This window comes from Leptopilina heterotoma, unplaced genomic scaffold (genome assembly GCF_015476425.1).
Source record: "Leptopilina heterotoma isolate Lh14 unplaced genomic scaffold, ASM1547642v1 Lhet_68, whole genome shotgun sequence".
Classification (NCBI taxonomy): Eukaryota; Metazoa; Arthropoda; class Insecta; order Hymenoptera; family Figitidae; genus Leptopilina; species Leptopilina heterotoma.
The window spans coordinates 816,818-841,134 of record NW_025111157.1 but is presented as its reverse complement, the minus strand read 5'-3'; the positions used below and the strand labels follow the sequence as shown (position 1 = coordinate 841,134).

Below are 24,317 nucleotides of genomic sequence, written 5' to 3'. Positions count from 1 at the left end.
ATTTAAAGAGAATTAGAATTTTCAACTATTTTAGAATTCTCATAATTATCCTTCGATTTGAAAATAAAAATACAAGAATTCCTTTTAGATTCTCCTTGGCAAAGAAATCACGTAGAAAACTTTTCATTAATAGCAGTAAAAATTGCCGATATAAGAATATACTACATCCTGCCAATAAACATAAATAGAAATTAAAATGACCTGCGCAACATTTCACGGCTTATCTTAAAATTGCCCACACGTGCCTTATCTCAACTAGCAGATCCAAGCCCTTTATTTCCCAGGGAGAAGAAACCTCTTAAAAGTGGGCTTTAGATATACTCTCGAGAGAGAGAGAGAAAGAGAGAAATAAAGAGAGTTTCTCCTCTCTCAATATCCGCAGCATTCATCGTTGATGAACAATTTAACACACCGTTCCGCAATTCAAGTTCCGACTCTTAAGAGAGGATACATACATATAAATAGCTCTTCTCTTCTTTAAATTATACTCCACACACACATGTATAAGACATCATCAAAATGCGAAAAACAGCTTCCCGTTTCTATCTTCTAATGACATTCCATTTAGCTTCTGACATCTTTGACCTCATCCCACTCGGACGATCAGGTCAAATTGACCTGCACTCGTACGTTACGAGCGCCCATTTATTCTCTCTATTTGGCCTCAATGCCTAGACGCCTAGCCTGCCTGGCACAAAACCAATGGGAAACAGAGAAAGTTACTCGCCGCGTATCACTAATCTACCACTATTGCGAATCTCCACTATCTAATCGCACCAGGCAGTCTACGATGTTCCAAACTAGATATCGCGAGAGCAGACAGTCGGAGATATATACGTAGTAAATTGAGTAGTAGTCAACATCAATGTATATAGTAGCAAAGGAAGAAGAGAATAATAATTAATTGCAGAAAGTTTCTTTAAACGACAAGTGTAATGATAATAACTAAATTGAAAAAACAGAAAATTCGAAGAGAAAAAACATCAAGAAGTCGTGAAAATTACTATGCAAAAAATTCATTGATTTACATATTTTTACACTTTTACAGTTGTTTTTTTTTAATTCCTTGATTTTTCCCATCTCTTTTATATTTAACTTTTTGAGAAAAAATACTAGCTGTTTTCTTACTTATTTATTTTAGTTCCTTTTTACTATTACTGCGCGACAAAAACTCAACTAAGAATTAAACAAAAATTTAGTTACTTATAAATAATTCAAGTTTAGAGAGTATTTTAGATATTTCATTAACTAAATTTTAATAATTGGCTTTAGAATAAATTTCAAAGAAAAATTAAATTATTTACAAAAATTTTAATAAATTCCTTCACAAGAATTCAATTTTCATATAAATAACAATATTCTTCACAGGATTTCAATTATTTAAAAGAAATGTATTAAAATTCGTAGCAAGAATTCAATTATTTTTAATACAATTTAAAGTAAATTCTTCGAAAAACATAACTAATTTCAATATTAAAATTCTTCAAAAAAATAAATGAACAATTATCAATTATTTTTAATAATTTTTGCAAAAATTTCAAGAGAATTTTTCAGATCCATTTGTTTACAATTTAATTTTAAGAAATTTTGATTATTCAAAAATTATTCAATTAAATATATAGAAAATAAAAACTTGAAATAATTTCAAAAAAAAAATTCAATTAAACTTTTTCAAAATACAATTATTTCTAAAAATTCATGCTATAATTCTTTTAATATTTAATTATTATCCAAAAATTTAACTGAAATTCATTTTTAAAACAATATTTTTATTACAAAATTCTACGAAAATTCAATTATTTAAATACAAAAGTGAAAAAATTATTGAATAAATCAATAATCTTTCTCAAAATTGAATTCTCATAAAGAATTGTATCAACAAATTTTTAAATAATTTAATTTTTTCGACGAATTTTCTAATAAAAGTTTTAAGAAAAGTAACATTTTCGAGGAATTTAAAATTGAGTTTTATAAAAATAATTGAATCTCTATAAGAAATTTTATTATATATATGAAAATAATTGAATTCGTAAAAAGAATTTTATTTCTTATGAAAATCATTGAATCCCTGTTAAACTTTTATTCTATTTATGAAAATAATTGAATTATTGCGAAGAAATTTATAAAAAATTTGTATATACAGTAGAACCCGGTTAATACGCTCCCGTTTAATACGATTTCCCGCTTAAAACGCTCATTTATAGTGGTCCCTGCAATTAAAGACATACATTTTATTTCCCGCTTAATACGTTTTCCCGCATAAGACGCATTCTTAGCGCGGTCCCTACAGAATCGTATTAACCGGGTTCTACTGTAATTGAATTACTGTGAAATTTTTATTATTTATGAAAATAATGAAAAGTTTATGTAGAATTTTATCAAATTTTCTTTAAAATAATTGAATTTTTTGGAAAATTTGATATAAAAATAATTGAAATATTGACGGTAATTTTTTTTTAATCTTTTGAAAATTATTGAAAGTTTGCCAAGAATTTGAAAATCAAAGTTTCTGAAAATATAATTGAATTTTGAAGCAGAATCTTATTATTTATAAAAATAATTGAAATATTGTCGATAATTTTTTTTTAATCTTTTGAAAATAATTGAAAGTTTGCCAAGAATTTGAAAATAAAAGTATTTGAAAATAATATTGAATTTCTGAGATGAATTTTATTAATTATAAAGATAATTAAAATTTTGACTAGAATTTAAAAAATTTTTTTTTAACGCAATTGAATTCCTAAAAAGAATTTTATTATTTATGAAAATAACTGAATTTCTGCAATAATTTGTTTTCTCCAAAATTCAATGTTTTCACTATTTTTAGGAAAAATTCTTCTATAAATCCATTATTTTTAATAATAAATTAAATATTTAAAAATATGTAATTAATTTTATAAAAATTTGAATTATTAAATTTTTTGAAAAAAAAATTTTTAAAAATATGAAATTAAAACATTTTGAAGTTTATCTATATGAAAAATTGTAATCGCAATTCTTCTAAAATTCAATTAATTTTTAAATATTTAAGTAAAATTATTCATCAAATAATTTCTAAGTACCTAATAATTTTATGACAGTTAAAGAATTAAGTTATTTAAAATTTGGAAAAAATTTTTAATTATCGATATTTTTGAAATTTGGTTCTTCAAGTACATCTTGAATGAAATAATTTTTATTTAAATCAATCAAATCGTATTTGTTTCAAATACAGAAAAAAAAATTAACCAACAATGAAACTGAAAGCACTAAAAATACAAATTTTCCAATTAAGACATTCAATACACATCAAAATTATGACTTTCACGCCTCCCAACTTCATCACAATATATTAAATTATTCTGCAGCAAAAATTTCTCAATGTTGAAAAGAAAAATCACAGAGTTAAATAAATATTTGTTCAACAAGGTGAAAGTTTTAAATTAATGATTCATAGGGAAAAAAGGTGAAGAGTTTTTGATAAGAGATATGATTCTCGAGAGGAAAAATAAATCTGTTCACCCAATTAACTTTTTATCTACATCAAACTAATGTTTATGTATATAGATAAAAACTTTCAAATGCACAAAAAAACAATTTTCAAAAGAAGAATAAACAATCAAACTGAATAAATTAAACATTTTTTAAAATAAAATTATAAAAATTATTTTTAAACATAAAAAATCGTTCTACACTAAAATAGTAAAAAAAAATCCATATGGCAATTTTTTCCCGCACTAGATAAGAAATGAAAGATGAAATAACAATTGTCAAAAAAGATCTACGATTTGAAATTGCTTCAATCAATATATAAGTTTAAAATTTATCGTATACAGTCGGAAGCGGTCAAACTGGTTGTCAGGGAGAATACGATAGTATGCTTGTTACGATTATAAATGTGTCACGTGCTACATAACTGACATAATAATTTTTTCTCTCCTGCTTCATATTTTTTTTTAAATCAAAAAGTTAATTTATTTCCTGGACTGTTGACCTTTCGAAGTAAACAGCGGAAGAATTGAAAAAATAATTTAATATTCAAATGAGTTCATGTATATGAAGTGTAATTATCTTTTCTTTTAATTCAAAAAACCAAAAAGTTCCATTAAAATAATAAATAAAAAAGTTTAATTTAAAAAAAACTACAAAATAAAGAATAATTATATTTTAGCAATACTGAAAAAATGGAGCTAAAGAAACAATTTTTTTTAAATTAAATAAGATAAAATTTTTCGAATCAAGAAATAAATTATAAATTTAACAATAAAAAAAAAAAATGAAATCAAATTGCTGATTTTAATCGAGTTAAGATGAGAGCATGATATTAAGTTTCTTGGAAGCTGCGTGCGGAAAATGAAAGAAGATTGATCCTTGAACATACGCTTGAGTCTTTGATTCATCAATCATTTAGGTGACTGTTTATCATGTCATCGAATTTACAATGTGAACAAAAGTATGGTGGGCATTTGTATTGTAGGGAACGGTAGTTGCGACATCTGGGCCAGGTCACATCTTTAATTGTTTACTAAGAAATCGCAAGAGTTATCGTTTACAGTGGATAAAACAACGGATGCCACTGTTGGTTTATAAGTACCGCTATACCTTTACCCGCAACAGAAAATGTTGACTCACATATTTATTGTAAATCATTTTTCAAATTACAAAATAATTTCCTTTTCATATAGATATATAAATTAAACGTTTATCCAACAGCAAATTTTAATTAATTCTTTTTCATATAAATTAATTTTGCCGCGCAAGAAATTTATTCCCATAAATATCAACTTTTTAATTTTACGATCAAATTTAATTATTTCCAAATAACGCAGTATCACGTTTACTTTTAGAAATTTTCCTTTTCCTCTTCGTTTTTTTAATTTTTTCAATTTTTATTCAATTTAGAAAAATACTAATTTTTAAACACTCATCAATGATCGAAACTATTAACATTACTTCGAATAACTGAAATTTTAATTATAATTCGTTTTCGAAATTTATTTTACTAAATAAACTTGGAAATTAAAAATAAAATAATAAAACCGGTTTAAAAAATAAATTGAAAAAGTATTTCCCTGTTATAGTAATTGACGAATTCGTACTTTCTACTATCAGATTAATTTTTTAAATAAATCAATTAGTTTATAAACTATATTTCCGAAAAATTTTTAACGTTGATTGATGAAAATTTTCGAAAATCCTAAAGAAAATTCTGATTCACTCCAAAAATTATTAGATACTCAACAAAATATTCTGTTAAATTTATTTACGAATTTATTTAAATGTAAAATTACTCGAAAACATCAATAACTTCTTTTTTAGATAAATATTTAATTATTATTATTATTCCACAGGAATAAAGATTTTCAAAAAAATTTCAAATTCAAATCTTTATGAAATTCAACAACTTATAAGAATATTATTATAAAACATGAAAATATCAAGCACTCCAAGTCTTCGACTCGGAGTGATCGCTATTTTCATGTTTAATAATAATTTAAAGTTCCATAAAATTTTTCAACAAAAATTTATTATTATATATTATATATTATATATATATTATATATATTAATATAATATTAATATATTAATATATATATATATATATTATTAATATATTATTTTCATAAATAATAAAATTCTTCGCAGGATTTTAATTATTCAAAAGAAATGTAATAAAATTCGTTTCTAAAAATTCAATTATTTTCATAAATAATAAAATTCTTCACAGGATTTCAATTATTTTTAATACAATTTGAAGTAAATTCAGATCCATTTGTTTACAATTTAATTTTACGAAATTTTGATTATAAAAAAATAAATTGTAGAGAAATCACAAATTATTGCAGAAATTCAATTATTTTCATAAATAATAAAATTCTTATTAGAAATTCAATTGTGTTTAAAAAATTTTTTTTTAAATTTTAGTCAAAATTTTAATTATCTTTATAACTAATAAAATTCTTCTCAGAAATTCAATTCTTTTTAAATACTTTATAATTTTCAAATTTTTGGCAAACTTTCAATTATTTTCAAAAGACTAAAAAGAAATTATCGTCAATATTTCAATTATTTTGATCAATAATAAAATTCTGCTTCAAAATTCAATTATTTTCAGAAACTTTAATAAAATTCTTCGCAGAAATTCAATTATATTCAACAATTTTTTTTTAATTATTGTCAAATTTTAAATTATTTTTATAAATAATAAAATTTATCTCCAAAATTTAGTTATTTTAAAATATTTTAATAAAATTTTCTAAAAAAAATTCAATTATTTTAAAGAAAATTTGATAAATTTCTACGTAAACATTTAATTATTTTCATAAATAATAAGAATTTCATAGGAATTCTTTCCAATAATTCAATTATTCTCATAAATAGAATAAAAATTTTAACAGAGATTCAATTATTTTCATAAGAAATAAAATTCTTTTCATAAATTCAATTATTTTCATAAATAATAAAACTCATTGCAGAATTTCAATTATTTTTTATACAATTTAAAGTAAATTCTTCTAAAAACATAATTAATTTCAATTATTTTATTAAAATTCTGGAGAATTTTCCAGATCCATTTGTTTACAATTGAATTTTATGAAATTCTGGTTATTCAGAAATTCTTCAATTAAATATGTTGAAAGTAAACAACAAAAAATTCAAATAAACTTTTCCAAAATGCAATTATATCTAAAAATCCATGCTATAATTTTTTTTAATATTTATTTATTTATTTATTTATTTATTTATTTATTTATTTATTTATTTAAGTAGTGAAATATTCAATTATTATCCAAAAATTTAACTGAAATTCATTTTTAAAACAATTTTTATTAGAAAATTCTACGAAAATTCAATTATTTAAATTACAAATATGAAAAAATTATTGAATAATTGAATGTTTCTGAAAATTCAATTTTCATAAAGAATTCTTTCAATAGATTTTAAAATAATTGAATTCTTTCGACGAATTTTAATAAAATTTTCAAGAATAATGACATTTTCGAGAAATTCGGTTAAAATTGTATTGAAAATAATTGAAATTCTATTATGAGTTTTATGATTCATGAAAATAATTGAATCTCTGTAAGAAATTTTATTATTTATGAAAATAATTGAATTATTGCGTATAAATTTATAAAAAAAATTTGTAAATAATTGAATTCCTGTGAAATTTTTATTATTTATGAAAATAATTGAATTTTCGAGAAGAATTTTATTATTTTTAAAGATAATTGAAATCTTGACGAGAATTATTTTTAATTTTGAAACATAATTGAATTTCTGCAAATATTTGTAACATCTATAAAATTCAATTTTTTTCGTGTTTTTAACTAAAATTCTTCAATAAATCCATTATTTTTAATAAAATTAATTATTTATTAAAAAATTAAATATAACTAATTATGAACAAAACACGGAAAGGATGGAGAGTCGCCATCTGTTTTATTTCGAAGGAACTACGCGGCAAGAATCGAACTGGGCTTTTACCTACATTTTTCAATTACGAGTTCTACTATATCGACAATCGTTTTCATTCCACACTTGCAACTTGCTCTCATAGAGGCGTAAGAGTCTAAAGTTACTTTCAGTTCTCAGGGTAAACTTGTTACCAATATCGACTACGTAAAAACGTAAATACGTCTTTTTTTTTTTTTTTTTTTTTGAATGAAGAATTTGCAAATTACCATTTTCTTTTAAATGTTAATTAAAAGACTCACCATGTGCTCCATTGCCTTCTCCTCCAACTCCGCTCTACTCCAGTCGATGTGAAAACTTAGAGGCTGCATACGAGTTTCCATTTCGCGTAACCATTTCCTCAGGCATTTGACTTCATGATCAAAATCTATAAGAAAAAGAAAAGAAAATTTCAAATTCTACAATTTATATAACTATATAACAATAATTAAGGAATAAATTACAAAAATATAATTTCTGGCTATTCGACCTACGAGAACAAGAGGCCACAATCAACTAACTAACATTAGAGAAATATTTTTCTATATTATAACTTCTATAAATTGAAAATTAGATAATCTAATACAAAAACAAGCATTATTATTCATAATTATCCTCAAACAATACAAATTTTTAATTACAAAACACAAATAAACTTCTTTTACAAATATTTAACGATTGTTAAATGATGTTAATGATCCATAATGAATTTTACAACCAATAAATATTCATAACTCTATTCATTAAGGTTTTGCAACGACACACTTAGAATTTTTTATAAAATTTTAAAACTTATAGTCATAATTATAACAGTTAATATACATTTATTTCAAATAATAAGTGCGCGCGTTAATCAAAAATTATTACGGCACATAAATTTAAATCTCAATAAATAAAAGAAAGAAAAAATGCTTGACCAAGATTTAAAAGAAAATTATTCATTACCTGCAGAAACGTCTTGATGATCTGTAACTGGTCTAACTGTTGGGGCCATGATTTGTTCAACAAGTTCCCATTTAGCGTTTAGATGATCAACACGCCAAGTAACTTCATCTCTTAAAGCTGGTGCACGGGCTATTAATTTTCCCGCTTGTTCATTAAACAGTCTTCTTCTGTATGCCTTGCGTCGTAACTCCTCCATGTGAGCCTAAATTATAGAAAGCTCGCCAATTAATTAACATAATAACAATGCAAGTAAATAAAATACATTTCCTTTAATATTATTTTCCATACATGAAAATTGAAAATTTGATATAAAAAAAGTATAAATAAATTTAGGAAATAGTATTTTATTGTTATAGATTATTTTATGATCTGAATTTATGTTCCTAAAGTTCCGAATGTTCAAATGAACGAAATTTATTTATTTACTCCTCAAATTTAAATTATAAAACAATAATATTTCGAAATGCATTAAAAATTAATGTATAGTTTCAAAATGTTTTAATTACGTTTAATTTTTAATTACCAAGGTGAATACTATTTTCGTTCAACCAAATTCCCGGTTTTTCCCTGCTTTATCCTAATTTTTCCCGGTTTTTTTTCTCATAAAATTTAAATTTATTTGATTTCGAACATAAATAAATCTACAAATGACTTCCAACATTTTTATTAGACTTTTGATGAATAATTAAATTCTTTTGACGAGTTTCTTTAAATTTTTTGAAAATATTGTTTTTTTAATAATTTTAATTAACATTTTTTTAAAATAATCTTATCTCTTCATAATTATAATTGAAAATTTGATTAATTCAATTTTATTAAAATGTATTGATACTAATTGAATTTCAGAAAAGAATTTTACTATTTATAAAAGTAATTGAATCCTTCCAAAGAATGTCACTATTTATGAAAATAATTAAATGTTTGCGTAGAATTTTATTAAAATTTTTGAAAATAATTGAATTGTGGAGAACAATTTAAAAGAAAGTTTAAACATAATTAAATTTCTACGAAGAATTTCATTAAAGTTTCTGAAAATAATTGAATTTTGAAGCAGAATTTTATTATTTATAAAAATAATTGAAAGATTGACGATAATTTCATTTTAATCTTTTGAAAATAATTGAAAGTTTGCCAAGAATTTTGCTATTTATAGAAATAATTGGATTCTTAAGAAGAATTCTTTTACAGTTTCCAGAAATAATATTGAATTCTTTCGACAAATTTTAATAAAATTTTTAAGGATAATGACATTTTTCGAGAAATTCGATTAAAATTGTATTAAAAATAATTGAAATTCTGCAATGAGTTTTATTATTTAAAAAATTAATTGAATATATTGCAAAGAAGTTTTTAAAAATAAAATTATAATTACGATGATTAACTTTCCTTGATTATGTTCGAAAAATTTAAATAAAATTCTTTAAAAGAATTTAACTATTTTTAATACATTGTAAAAATTCAATTATTAGTTTATAAAAATTCAATTATCTTGAAACTATAGAATTGAAAAATTCCAAAAATCTTATTTTTCAGAATTTTCATAAAAACTTTGCGAAAATTCAATTTTATTAAAAAATTTTAAGTGTGTATCTTTTTTTAAATTAACTAATAAAAATTTTTATTATTAATCTTCGTACAAAGAAACAATTATTTATTCGATAATTTTTTTAAAATTTATTTAAATTCTATATTTGAATCAGTATAAATATCTATAAAAATTGAAATAAAAATCGACTTTTTAAAAACAAATTAAAATAATAAAAATTTTTTTAATTTGGTGAAAAAATTCCCGGTTTGGCATACAATTTCCGGCTATTTCTTGTTTAGTAAACACCCTGATTTTGTTTTTTATTTTTAATATAATCGGTAATTTTTGGAAATATAGCGAAAAAATATTTCGTTCATTTGAACGTTTAAAAACATTTTGAGCATAATTTGTTCCGAACTTTAAAAATTTCGATCATTTTCTATATCGGAGTTGAATGATTTGAAATATTTATGAATCTTTTCTTCTTTTTTGGTGAATTAATTTTTTCTACGAAAAATTTTAGCTTTTTACAAAAAAATATACTTTTGTAAACATGAAAAATATTTAAAAATTTCCGTGTAATGGTAAATTATTGAGTCACTTACTGCACGCAGGCCTTTGTCTAGAAGATTTTCCTCTTTAGAATAAACCAACTCCTGAAGAACTCTAAGCCACGAGTAGAGTTCTGAAAATTGGCAACTAACTTCATTTAAGCCCCAAGAGAGTGTGGAAACGTCACCTTCATCCCAAGCAAGTTCTCCATTTGCTTCCTAAAAGAAAATACTTTTAATTAATTTCATTTTCAAAAAGTTATGAACAAAAAAGTAACAATCAACTTAGTTTTCATTAAAGACAAAAGGAAGTAAATCGTTTAAAAATTAAATTATGCACTTACTTTGCAACTGTCAATTAAATTCGTGTCCATGATATAGTCATAATTGGTGCGTATCGATGCCCAAAAATCATCAACTGTATCTTCTCGATTTTCTGAAATGCATTGGCAATGTTCTTGTTTCGGTTCTTTCCTGAAATTTAATAAAAAAAGGAGAAATTAGGAACAATATCAAAATTAGTCCTCAAAATATTCATTCATTATTTAAATTAAACAGTTATAAATTTAAATCAAAAAACTCAAAATATTCATTCATTGTTTAAATTAAACAGTTACAAATTTAAATCAAAAAATTCCACTTGATAAATAATTAATTTAGAAAAAAAATTAATAAAAAAGTATTTATTTTTTGGAATATCTTAAAAAACGAATTTTTTTCACTTTATTAGAACTTTAAAAAAAAACGTTTTAAATTTCTTTTTTTGTTTATAAATACAAACCAAATTCAAGTTCCATAGGAAGAAATAATGAAAAACACTTTGATATAATAAATCAAGCAAAAAACTGCTTTCTAATTTGAGCGTCCTGTAAAATCTCTAAATTGAAATAATCTCAAAGAACTTGAGAGAAAAACTCTTCTTAATTGGTATATTTTCAATTTGAAAGGTCTTCGATATTAATACAAACGCAGAAGATGCGTAAGGTTCATATATAGGAGAAATTTCTAGTTTAACATCAGTGCCTTATATGTATAACAAATTCAATTATTATTAGCTCGTTTATCTTTTTTATTTGAAAAATGTAAATGCAAAATGTGTGACTTGAATTTGCAATTAGAAAATGTTTTTTGCGACAATATTCCAAAAGTTCTTTTACACTGAAAAAAAAATTTATTTGATTCAAATAACCCAATAATTGACTATTATCAATTAAATATTTACTTGTATCAAATATTAACTGGAGTCATTTAAATGGTGTTTATACGAATAATTTCAGTATTTGAAAGAAATTAAACCATTTAATTGACTCTAATAAATATTATTTGATTCAATTAAATATTTAATTGATAATAGTCAATTAATCGGTTATTTGAATCAAATAAAATTTTTTTCAGTGTAATTTAAATTTTTTCTACGTGTAAATTAAATTTATAAACAATGATCAATTATCGACGCAGGAAAGAACTTTCTGTTCTTATCATTTTTGAGATTTTAAGTTTAAAAATTTTTCTTTTTTTTTAAATAATAAAATTAAATTTTTACCTTTTTTTGGTGAGACTGTTATATGGCCTTTCAACTTGCATTCTCACATGCTCTGAACCCTCTAGACTTTTGCTAGAGGGGTGCAGTGAGGACAATGAGAAGCTCATCTTCATTGTCGTAGCCTGAAAACAAATGAAAAACAAATTAGAAAAAAGCCAAAAAAAATTGTCAATTCTGATTTTTATTGAAAAAGAAAATACAAAAATCATATTTTTTCAAGAAAATATTTAATAACTTTGCTTAGATGCAAGGGAAGATGATATCACACTCAATGGCACGTAATAATATTCAATACACGGAAGTTTTCTATACGCGGAAATTCAAATTAATATAATAAGAATGCACTTTGCAACGTGATCATTTTTTCAAAACGCTTCACTCAAAATTATAACTAAATTTATATTTTTCAACTTCTGAACGTTTATATATAAACAGCATATTTTCCTTTTTGAGCACAATTTCTGCATTTTTTTAAATTCTACAAGAAAGTGATTTTTTAAATTTCAATTTTAATGCGGAAAATTTAAATAAAAAGCCTGGAATTTAATAAAACAATTCAGTTTTAAATTAAATGGATTTTAGTAAAATTACTAAAAAACATTACGTTGAATTAAAATTGAAAATCAAATTCAAAATTTAAAATTAAATAAAAAGTTAAATTCTTTTTAAATATGTTCAATTTTCATTTGGAGAGAAAAATATACCAGAAAATATTAAAACTAAAAATCCTTTTCAAAAAGAAATGTGATTTGAACGATCAAAAATTTATTAAGAACATTAACTACAAGCTTCCAAGAAGAATTGCGTAAAAAACAATATAAAAAAATCTTCTTGACCAGTTAATCAAAATGATTTTAATTCATAGCCTAGTAATAAATTTTTATATTTTTACGACGTTACTAAAAATATATAGAAAGCTGTTGATATCTAAAAGCTACAATTTATAATCTTTTTATCTACAATATATAATTATATGTCAAGATAATTTTTCCCTTTTAGAAACATGATAATTCTTTAACACTTATTATAACAAAACACTAAATATTTTATACACTCAACTATATTCTTTTTCCGATTTTAATAAAGTTATTAAAAAAATACTACTCTAATTAATTAATTAATTAAATTGGAGAACAATGGAATTCTGATGAACACTTTCAAGTTGCAATTATATCAACTTGCACATGAATATTTACGTGAAACACATTACTCGGCATATTACGTATAAATAACACACTTTCATAAATATAAATTCTCCTCGCACAATTGTTATGTTAAAAAAAAGGTAAATACAAATAAATCTTATGTGAATTACAACTTTTATTTGAATTTGTAATAAATGATTTATGCTTCCTATAAATAAAATCAGAGTATTATTATTAATATAGAAAAGATTAAAAAAATTCAAAATTTTGAAAGCAGAATGAAAATCGAATTTGTTATTGTTATTATTATTATTATTATTATTATTATTATTGAAAATTGTTATTTTACAATGTGGACTTTATGGTGAAAGTTAAGAACTTAATAAAACGACAACATGATATATGTTGACATTTTGGTGAAAGGAAAATTTTAGCTAAGAAACGTGATATAAAACCTCTTATCATCTCAAAAAGATAACTATTGAAAAATATTTCTTTATAAATTGCATTATTATTATTATCTGTCCAAGTTATGTTAAGACTATATAAGTTTTAACCTCGGAGATACACAACTCCATTTTTGTGTACTTAAGTGAAAATGGCAAATACGGGTCAGACAAAAAGAGGCAAAAAACCCAAGACGAAAAAGATTGTTAAGACAACTGTATCTTTTACTTTCATTTAAGAAGTCTCCTTTTTTTCTTCATTTTATAAATTCGGTAAATTATAAACTAAATTTACATATTCTTCGCATTCATTTTCTATATTTTATCTTTAAATTAGTTTACTATTAAATTTAGATTAATTTACTATTTACTCAACAAGCTAATTTACAAATTGACTTTAAATTATTAGCATTTAAATATCTATAAGCTGCAGATAAAAATTTAACATTTTCTTACTTGGAAAATATTTTTGTCAGATATTCCACTTTTTTAACTTTATTTTTTAAACACGAGTTTATTCCATAAACATAAGTAATATTTTTAAGAGAGCATAAATTATGTGTGTCATCATTTCAAAACACCTTTCCTTCCTTATAATGAAATAAACTGCTGAACAAACTAAACACAGAAAAAAAAACCTAAAACGTTATATTGGGACCAATTTTTTTCTTCTATTAAAATTAAAATTCAACTTAAATAAATATTATTAGGTCCCATCTTCTAAGAGTGCTTGAATGTAAACATTATTAGCCACATTGTGTTTTCAAAGTCATTTTCTGTTCAGGCTTGCTGGAGAAATTGAAGGAAAACAGGTTGAAATTGATACCTAATGCATAAAGCAACAGCGTAAAATGTAAATTAATTGATGTACAGTTAAAACCCCGTTTTTCACTGTTTAAATATGATAAAATATAAATTGTTTCTATTTAATTTATAAAAAATAATTTTGGAACTATAAATTTATTTATTTTCAACTTTATATTTAACTAACTTATAAAAGACTAACTTAAAATTTGTACTTGTTTATACAAATTAACAAAATTGTCCATCAGAAATTCATAATTCAATTTTCCAAATTGTATTAATTATTACCTATAAGTATATAATGAAGACAAATGGCTCAAATAATCGATCAGTTCAAAATATTCAAATATGTAAAAAAAATAAAAAGTCAAAATACTAAATTATGAAATAATACGTGAAAGTTTTTTTTAAGAATGCTGTAAATTTCTCAAAGTTTTATGAACCCATGTAATCGTCATGAAATATCTTATCTAATTGTATAAACTAACCTGGCAATGTAAACTTATCTTTGATACTTTGATTATATAGAGCTACTCCAAAAATGTTTCTTGTTGTGAATAAAGAAAGAAAATTATACACGTTAATCAAAAGTTTCTCCTTAACCTCATGCAAACTAAATCTCTAATAACTAATTTGCAATAGACACTTGAGAAATCAAGCACTCCAGTTATTAATTACACCAGGCAATATAACAAAATTAAATTTAAAAAAATACTATTTACGTATATTCAATATTTCAAATTAAAGTTGAAAATTAAAATACAAATTGAAATTTATCTTTTAAAAATATTGCAATATCTTTAAGATATTAATGATCTTTAAGATTAAAATCTTAAAGATATTGCGATATTTTTAAAAGATAAATTTAGATTTTTTTCAATTGTAGAAAATAACAATAATTATTTGTCAAACCTAACCATTTTTGTTAAGATACAAATACATTCCTTTGTGTGAGACTTTAAAAACCACAAAGATGGTAAGTCATTTTACCATGGGGATTAAAGAACCAGAATGCAGACACTCCGCACATCTAAATTTACACAAAATTAGCAATCCAAGAGGTTATAATTGGAAATAACTGAATGCACAACAATTGGCGTTGCCTGGCGCCTTGCCAGGAAGGAGTAACAATTAAACACGTGTTACACATCACGGAATCATTGTAAATAATATCATTTTTTTTAACATGCGTTTAACTCTACACCTGCTATGACTTTAGGTAGAGAGGCGAACGAAAATGAAAAAATCGAGAAAACCGCAAAGAGCCTTGCACCGCGGGCTACGTCATGGCGCTCCGGTAATGTTAACCATTAGTCACCCAAGAAAGGAATCCTTTTCCTGCTGCAATTCGATTTCCTTCTCATCAAAATAAATAATAAAGAAATGCCCTCATTGAGTGAGAGAATTGAAATTTAAAGGAAATAATAAGTTTCATGACGAAATAAAATGATTTATCTCACACGAGAAAATACACATAGGAATTTTTGTAGCACACGCATAGAGAGAGAGTGGAATTTGGGAGGGCAAAAAAAAATATCGCGAATCTGGACGAACTTTGCAACCGGCTTTTAATAGTAATAATACTCACAGTTTTGCACGTTTCTCTTTAATTAAATTCACTGTTCATTTATAACCCCACGGAACGCATCGTTGACTCCAGGCGACATAACCTCAGTCGACACGGACTTTAAAGCTGTACACAAAACAACCACTCCTTCCATTACAGTTCACATGAGTTTTTTTAACTGAGATGCAAGAAGCGCGAAATAAGTCTAAAAGTTTACAGTAGTGATGGTAGTCTGCCTGCAAGAATAAAATCCGTCCCCACTTTTTAGGTCGCATTCACATGAGGCGGAACGTGATCAGGGCTGTGCAGGTAGACGCAGTCACTTCTATGTACTTTACGCGGGAGAATTCAAACAATAGCAATGCATTATTATTTTGTTAACAATTCTATCAATTGTTAACAATATTCATTGCTAATTTTAATAATTAAAGTAAGCATAACAATATTTTTATTGTTATTTACGTTCTTTTGTTCCTACTTGATTCTAACGAAAAACAAGGGTCGGTATTAATCCAACACAAATAAACTCAACACCGCTAACTGTACACGAGAAAACTCAACAGAATTTGAAAAAAAATATTCCACACAATTTACTATTACTAAGCAAAAATGAAAATTTTCTTCAATTTATGCTCTTTCCCTTTTAGAAATTACTATTGAAATTTAATTGATTTTTAAATCAATTATTAAAAATAATAAATGTATATAATTCGCAAAAAATTATCAACTTTTGATAAAGTAAAAAAATAATTAATAAAAAGAAATAAATCATAATAAACAAACTTACTGCAACGGAAGACTTCGTAAAAATCATTTCCATGGACGCTGTGAAGTTCCTCTCCTCTCTTGTATTTGATATTCAGCTCAGATGTCACTTTTAATGTTCTTCATTAAAGAACCGATGATTCTGTATTAATAGTAGAAAAAGCATGGCAATCGATGAATTAAAGTCTTCGATGTAATGCATACACAATAAATAATGCCCAGAGAATGAAAGGCATTCATATCCATAGTCCTCCATTAGATGAATAAACAAAGTCACGGAAAAAAAAATTTCAAAGTAACGCAGTCCTACTCCAAGTAAAGTCCAGAAGGAAGTGAGAAATGGTTGCGAAAACGCCCGTATTTACGTAGTCGCCAGACGCTTGCCGTGCGCTGATTGGTGCGCGGACTCGAGGTGGCGCTCGACCAATCAGCGCGCGACACACTTCGCCCCCCACTCTACCTACAGAATGCTCTCGCTTGGGGGCCTGTTACGTAAATACCGACCGTTTTGCAGAGGGCAGCTCAGTCTGCTTTTAGAAGCTTCAAAGGTGAAATGTGTGCTGATTAAAAAATGTTTTTGTTTCCTATATTTTGTCTTAATCTGCAGGATTTGGTCAATTTAATCCATTTTAGAAGCAACGGATTCACACTCTACTGTTAAAGAATACTAATAATTTGGTTTCTTTACAGTTCTATTCAGGTATTCGCTTGACTTAAAAAGTTTATCATAAATCTATCGTGTACATGCAAAGCCAATGAAAAGTGAGGTTAAGATTCTTATTGTTGTCATCGCGTGATTTTGACTATGAATTTTTACGTAACTAAATCTCTTAAATCGTTGATTATTTATGAAAAAAGCTAATTTTCGTTATAATTACTACAAAACGCAATCCTAACCTTACTTTTGTGCATTGTAGTATTTTTATAGAATTAATTACATTTGCGCTTAAATTTTTTTTGTTGAAATATGATTTACAGTACAATTCTTCTCTTCTTCTAGACACGTTTCTCCATTATGGTAAATTAGGGAATGAAAAATTGTCTGAATTTTTACAGGTTTGACCTTGAGAAAATAGCATGCAATATTAAATCATGAATAAATACAGTTACCGCGATAAATAATTATCGTTTAAAAGGGACTTGATAATTAAAATAATTAAACTACTACATAACTTCCATTAATTGACAGGGTTGCCACAGGTCAGGGAAAAGTCAGGGATTTTTATTAAATGTACTGGAAAAAATTTAATTTTTAGAATTCATAAGAAAATTCTAAATTTTTGTCTTTTTTTTTTGTTTGCTTCATAAACTATATTTATTTATTAATTTAAAAAAAATATTAAAAAAGAAAATAAAAATTAGTTCGTCTTTTGCATTAGAACACTGAAAAAAATAGATTTCCGTAATTAATTTTCTACGATTACTTTTAAAATATTGCGCCAACAGGAGGAACGCCATCATGAACTGGCGCAAGCGCAACAAACAGCACCGGTGCCACAAACATCGCTTCCCTGTAATCCTTGTGGTGGTTTAAAACTCGTCAGTCAGGTCCGTGGGGTCCGCATTCCAGTGTACTAGTGGACGCTGAGAGAGTGTTTTGCGTGAGTTTTATGGATGAAGCGAGTGAATCAAAACGGGGATGAAAATGGAGTAATTTACCGGAGCAAGGTGCATCCTGACGCCAGGCGTTTTTCGCCGGTTTTTCCGGAATAAACAGATACAACAAAGAGGTGAAAAATTTTTTGGACCTGTTAGCAAGACGCTGTTCACTGGAAGAAAAAAAGAAAAAGGGTAAGTGCTCTCTTCTATTCCCTTGGCGTGTGCCGCGACCGAGATTGTTGTTTTTTTTTCTTCTTCTTCTTCGGTTCTCTCGTCCTGTTCTGTCCTCTCCACTAACGTTTGTTTCTGTGGTTCTTGAATTCGCTCCAGGGACAAGCCGCGCTACAATTATTTGGCATGCGATCGGCATACAAATCGCTACGTGATTCGACTTTTAAAAAAATGAATTCGAAAATGCGATCAAAACGCCAATGTAGATTTTGAATTTTTTTTTCTCTTCGGGATGAGAGAAATTTAATGCACCTGCAAAAGATTACATGGTGTATGTAGAGCGCTGATCTTCATGGTGTTTTCTAAAAAAGATACATTTGGGGAAAAAAAATTGCAATCTTTAACGGGATGAAGAGGGAGAGAAATCAGTAGTTTTTGCGCGTGCCGGATCGATGTGTTTTTTCTTTCTCGAGCGGAAGAACAAACTGCGGCGCCGAGACGTCCCCAGCGTCTTGGCAGGTGTCTAGACTACAAAAAAGATACAAGGCGCCTGAAAGTTGTTTTGAGGATATTGATGAACATAAAACGCAAATTTTTCAACTGTCATTTTTTGAACCTTGATTTTTCAATTTTTTATCATTCTAATTGGAAACGCACGCCTTTTTTCTCGTTTTTCTATTTTTTCCCCTTTTTAAAAAAACTAATCCGAATTTTTATTTATTACAGTAAATTTTTTCCTTTTATTTTAATCTTTTTTTTAAAGTGACATTTAGTCATGTTTATTTATTGAAATTGAATTTTAAATTTTCTGTTGTTTTTGGGAGTTTCATTTCGAACAATGATGCGACTATTGTGGGCGTATGTTTTTATATACTTTCAGGCCAGGTAACACACGTGGGTGACGATTTCTATATCAAAGGCAATGCTTTCTATTCTGAAACTTTTATCAGTGTGCATTTGAGAGTAAAAAACGAAGCATTCTTTATTCTTTTTAATAGAATATATTTTAAACGTGCCCGGTATGAGGGAGTAAAAGAAAATAAAAATTCAAGATAAGATTATAAAATCACAAGAGACGAAGAGAATTTTTTTTTTAATCGTGATTTAGCTTTTGTTTTCGAATATATAAATCTAAGACAAACTAAACACTTATTGTATTATCTTTGGCAAACTTCATTTAGAAGGCGAATATAAAAAGAAATTTTTGTTTTCAGAGAAAATGAATACGGAAGTCATTGAAATCTCCGCTTCTGAAAATAGTTATTCTATTTTCTCGAAAAAAAATAGTCTTAGAAATATTTATCATATTTTAATATTTTTTAACTATTATTTTTTGGATTGTAAATTTAATATTTTTTAAATATTAAAATTTTTCGTATTGTAAATGAATATTTTTCAGCTTAGTAAATATCACGCAGATTTGCAAAGTATTTTCAGTATTTGAAATTAATTTCTAAGTCTTGTGATTGCGATAAATTTTTACCTCACGCATTTTTTATTCTATCTGCAATAATCGCTTATCTTATCTTTTTATATTTGAAAACATTTGATATTTATAATAAAAAGAGAATATTGCATACAACTAAGAAAATGGAATTTTTTTTAACTTTCTCGCGTGTAGAATTGTTTAATTAATTCATTTCTCTCCCTCTTTGTTTTTTTTTAGTTTGTACGAATACTAAATGCTCTGATAATCATATGTGGAAGCAATACATTTGAGAGAAATCTGGCTGAGCAAATTGCATTCATTATGAGCAAATGGTTGAATAAGTTCCAAATGAGACATGAACAAAGAGATTAACAGTGGAGATGAAAGTGGTCATCATTGAGGGTCGCGAGGGGAATAAGAGAGCGAGTGATAGGTAACTCGAGAAAATAAAAGGGTTTACGGATGCAGAGGCGTCGAGATGAAGATACGACACGTCTCCTAGCTTCGGTACATGAATAGATTTTACTTCAGCATCACACACACACACACGTCACATATAGGCACGCTTCCTACTATTTGTTTAGATTCTACATAAAAGGAGTTGATTGTCAATAATCGCCATTGTTTTCCGCACATAAACTCTCTTCTTCTCTGCTAATCGTCAACTTTTATAAAAATTTGACGGTAAAAATGTAAAATCGGTTAAAATTTAATTTACGATTTTAATTTTACTATTTGTTACATTTTATTGTATTTACATTATATTTGTATTTTAATATTTGCTTAGTTAGTATTTGTTTATTTTCAGGGTTGCCACAGGTCAGGGAAATCAGGAATTTTTATTAAAAGTATACTGGAAAAAATATTAGATTTCTAGAATTAATCAGAAAATTCGGAATTTTTGTGTATTTTTTGTTTACCTCCTAAACTATGAAGTTATCACGAAAAAATACAAAATTATCTAATACAAAACCTGAAATTTTTTTCTATTTTTTTATTTTTATATAAATAACAAAATTCTTCACTGAAATTCAATTAAGTATCTTCAGAAATTTTGATAAAATTCTTTGCAGAATTCAACTATTTTCAAAAATAATAAAAATTTTCGTAGAAATTCAATTATTTTCAAAGATTTTTTAACGAATATCTCGTTCAGATTTCAATTCTTCATAAATAACTAAATTCTCCACTGAAATTCAATTATCTTTAGAAATTTTTGTAAAATTCTTTGCAAAATCCAATTATTTCCGTAAATAACAATAGAATATTCATCACAGTAGGAATTCAATTATTTTCAAAAAATAATGAAATTCTTCATAGAAATTCAATTATTTTCAAAAATTTGAATAAAATTCTTGGCAAAATTTCAATTATTTTTAAAAATAATAAAATTATTCTCCAAAATTCAATTATTTTCAAAAATTATTTAAATAAAATTCTTTGCAAAATTTCAATTATTTTTAAAAGTTTCTAGCAATTCAATGATTTTCAACATTTAATATTTTCATAAAATTCATCACAAAATTTAATTTATTGAAAAAAATTTTTTGTTACAATTCTACAAAAACATTCAATTATTTTCATAAAGAATAAAATTTCTTTTATAGGAATTCAATTAATATTTTAATTGCAAAATGCAATTATTCTTAAAAATTTTATTAAAACTTGACGAAAGAATTGAATTTTAAGAAATATTAAATTATCCAATAAAATAATAAAATTTGTTGCCATAATTCAATTATTTTCATAAACAACTTTCAATTCTTCGCAGAAAATCAATTATTTTCAAAAAATTTCTAGTCATTCTGCAAAAGAATTCAATTATCTTGGTAAACAAGAAATAATAATCCCATAAAATTAATTATTTTCAGGAATTTTAATAAAATTTTTTTCCAAAATTCAATTATTTTGATAAATATCAAAACTTATCACAAGAATTCAATTCTTTTGAAAAGTATTTTTGTAAATAGCTAATATAGCGAAATTCTTCTCAAGAAGTCAATTATTTTCAAAAAGTTCAATAAAATTCTTGGCAAAATTTCAATTATTTAAACGAAACTTAATAAAATTCTTCGCATAAATGCAATTATTTTCATAAATTATTATTTAAAGTCTTCTCATGAATTGAATTATTATTTTTAAAAATTTTAATAAAATTCTACAAAAGTTTTACATTATTTTCAAAAATTGGGATAAAATTCTTTAATTCAATAAATTTCAGTAAAATTTTAATTAAATTCCTTAAAAGAAACTAATTATTTAAAAATTAATTCATAAAATTCTCTATGAGAATTCAATTTTAAAAAATCATTCAATTGTTCACTAAATTATTTACATTGGATTTAAATAAATGAATTCTCGTCGATTTTTCTATTACAAATTTATGTCAAAAATTTTTTAGAAATAATTGAATTGAATAATTGAATTTTGAGAAGGTTTCAAATTAAAATCTTTGAAAATTTAACTTTTTCATACTTTTAATTAACTAATAATTCTGTAGAAATAAATTTTTTTAAAAAGTTTAATTGAATTATTTTCAAAATTATTTGAAGTTTTATTTTCTAATATCTATTTAAATAAATAATTTCCGAATAATCGAAATTAAAAATAATTGATTTAAAGAAGAATTTTTGTTGAAAATTCTAGAAAATAATTTTTGAATTTAAATTATGATTTCTTCATGTTTTTATAAGAATATTCTTATAAATTGTCGAATTTCAAAAGGTTTGAATTTGAAATTATTGAAAATTTTAATTCCTATGGAAAAATAATAATTATTAAATATTTACTTAATAATGAAGTTATTGATGTTTACGAATAATTTTACAATTAAAGAAATTCGTAAATAAATTAAATAGAACATTTCTTTTAGTATCTAATCATGTTTAGAGTGAATCAGAATATTCTTTAGAGTCAGGAAAAAAAGTCAAAATTCTGTTTGGAAATCAGGGAAAAGTTAAGTTTTTGTGTCAACTCTGATTTTATTTATTTGTTTATTTCTTTAGTCCAATATTTATTTTTCTCGGCGCCTTTTTTTCTAGTAGCGCCGAGCAGAGATTTGGAAAGTTCGAAATTGATTCTAAAAGGATCTTTGTGTGTGCAGAGAATTTAGATATAGATGTAGAGATTTTTGGAGCTGGCAGGTGTGGAGAGAATAAAGTTTGGGGGACGGTTTGAGGTAGCGTACCCCAGTGATTGTTAACACCTGAATACAAAAACCAGGCGGAACCAATGCAAGCAAAATCGAAGTCTCACCTGTTGACTATAGTTTTCTCCAATTTTAGTAATTTGTTAAAAGGGGAACAGGACAAATAGACTTGTCAATAATCATCCTTTCAATTCCCTGCCACTGATTGTCGTTTATGTTAAATTTAACTGCGACCGTGTAAACTTGAAAGTTTTCTTGTGTCAATAACTCGATAATCTCTTTCTAGTATTTACTTTCCTTCCCCAATTTGTACATATATACTTAATAGTACTGTCACTTTTAGTTCTTAAAAACTGTATTCACATAGAAATATTGAAATATTAATTAAAACATATAATTTTTTTTATTTTGACAGGGGGTGAGGATTGCAGTTCATTAGAGAGTCAGGGCTCGAACTAGGGCCTTAAATTGCGTAAAAGTCCGCAAGTTTGCTAAATGGCCGTAAAAATACATAAGTTTTTTTTTTAAAAAAAGGTCCGTAAAGTCCGTAATTTAATAGAAAAAGGACAAAAAGTTCGTCAATTATTTTTAAAGTAATAAAATTCTTCGCAGAAATTCAATTATGATAAAAAATTTTTAAAAATTCTGGACAAAATTTCAATTATCTTTAAAAATAATAAAATTCTACGACATTCAATTATTTTCAAAAATTTTAATATAATTCTTGGCAAAATTTCAATTATTTTCAAAGATTTCCTTCAATTCAATGCTTTTCAATATTATTTTAATACAATTTTCCAAAAGAATTCAATTATTTAAATAAAATTTAAGAAAATTCTACATAAACAATCTTCGAAAATAATAATGTTTGAACTTTCTCTACGCTAACTTCTTGTTAATTAGTTTTAATATATTGTTAAGTACTTTGTACAAAAGGGCTTTGTGCCCGTAAACACATATAAATAAATAAATAAATAAACCTTTAATTATTTTCATAAAATAATAAAAATTTCACAGGAATTCAATTATTTACAAATTTTTTATAAATTTCTTCACAATAATTCAATTATTTTCATAAATAATAAAATTTTTACAGAGGTTCAATTATTTTCGTAAATAATAAAATTCTTTTTAGAAATTCAATTATTTTCACAAATAATAAAACTCATCGCAGAATTTCAATTATTTTTAATCAAATTTTAATTAATTTTCTCCAAAAATGTAATTATTCTTAAAAATTTT

At 24.9% G+C, this 24,317-nt stretch overlaps 2 protein-coding genes across 6 annotated transcripts in view; one reads left to right on the top strand and one right to left on the bottom strand.

Annotated features, from left to right (window-relative positions):
* The window catches only part of LOC122510281, a 209,588-nt gene extending 192,647 nt beyond the window's left edge, over positions 1-16,941 (bottom strand). The window contains exons 1-6 of one of the 2 annotated variants that reach the window (XM_043624799.1): positions 16,751-16,941; positions 12,002-12,123; positions 10,803-10,932; positions 10,513-10,677; positions 8,380-8,581; positions 7,698-7,822 (exon numbers count right to left, since the gene is read on the bottom strand). In XM_043624799.1, coding sequence (XP_043480734.1) covers positions 7,698-7,822; positions 8,380-8,581; positions 10,513-10,677; positions 10,803-10,932; positions 12,002-12,123; positions 16,751-16,783 — 777 coding nt within the window. In that variant the 5' untranslated portion in view covers positions 16,784-16,941. Of the gene's footprint in view, positions 1-7,697; positions 7,823-8,379; positions 8,582-10,512; positions 10,678-10,802; positions 10,933-12,001; positions 12,124-15,984; positions 16,202-16,750 lie in introns of those variants that run through there. The other variant, XM_043624800.1, reaches the window with a different exon arrangement.
* Positions 16,942-17,270: 329 nt separating this feature from the next.
* Positions 17,271-24,317, top strand: part of LOC122510329 (interference hedgehog-like) — a 33,424-nt gene continuing 26,377 nt past the window's right edge. For 2 of the 4 annotated variants that reach the window (XM_043624890.1, XM_043624888.1), the window contains exons 1-2: positions 17,271-17,428; positions 18,175-18,519. The gene's annotated coding sequence lies outside the window, so the exon portion shown is untranslated. The remainder of the gene's footprint in view (positions 17,429-18,174; positions 18,520-24,317) is intronic. The other 2 variants (XM_043624889.1, XM_043624891.1) reach the window with 1 other exon arrangement.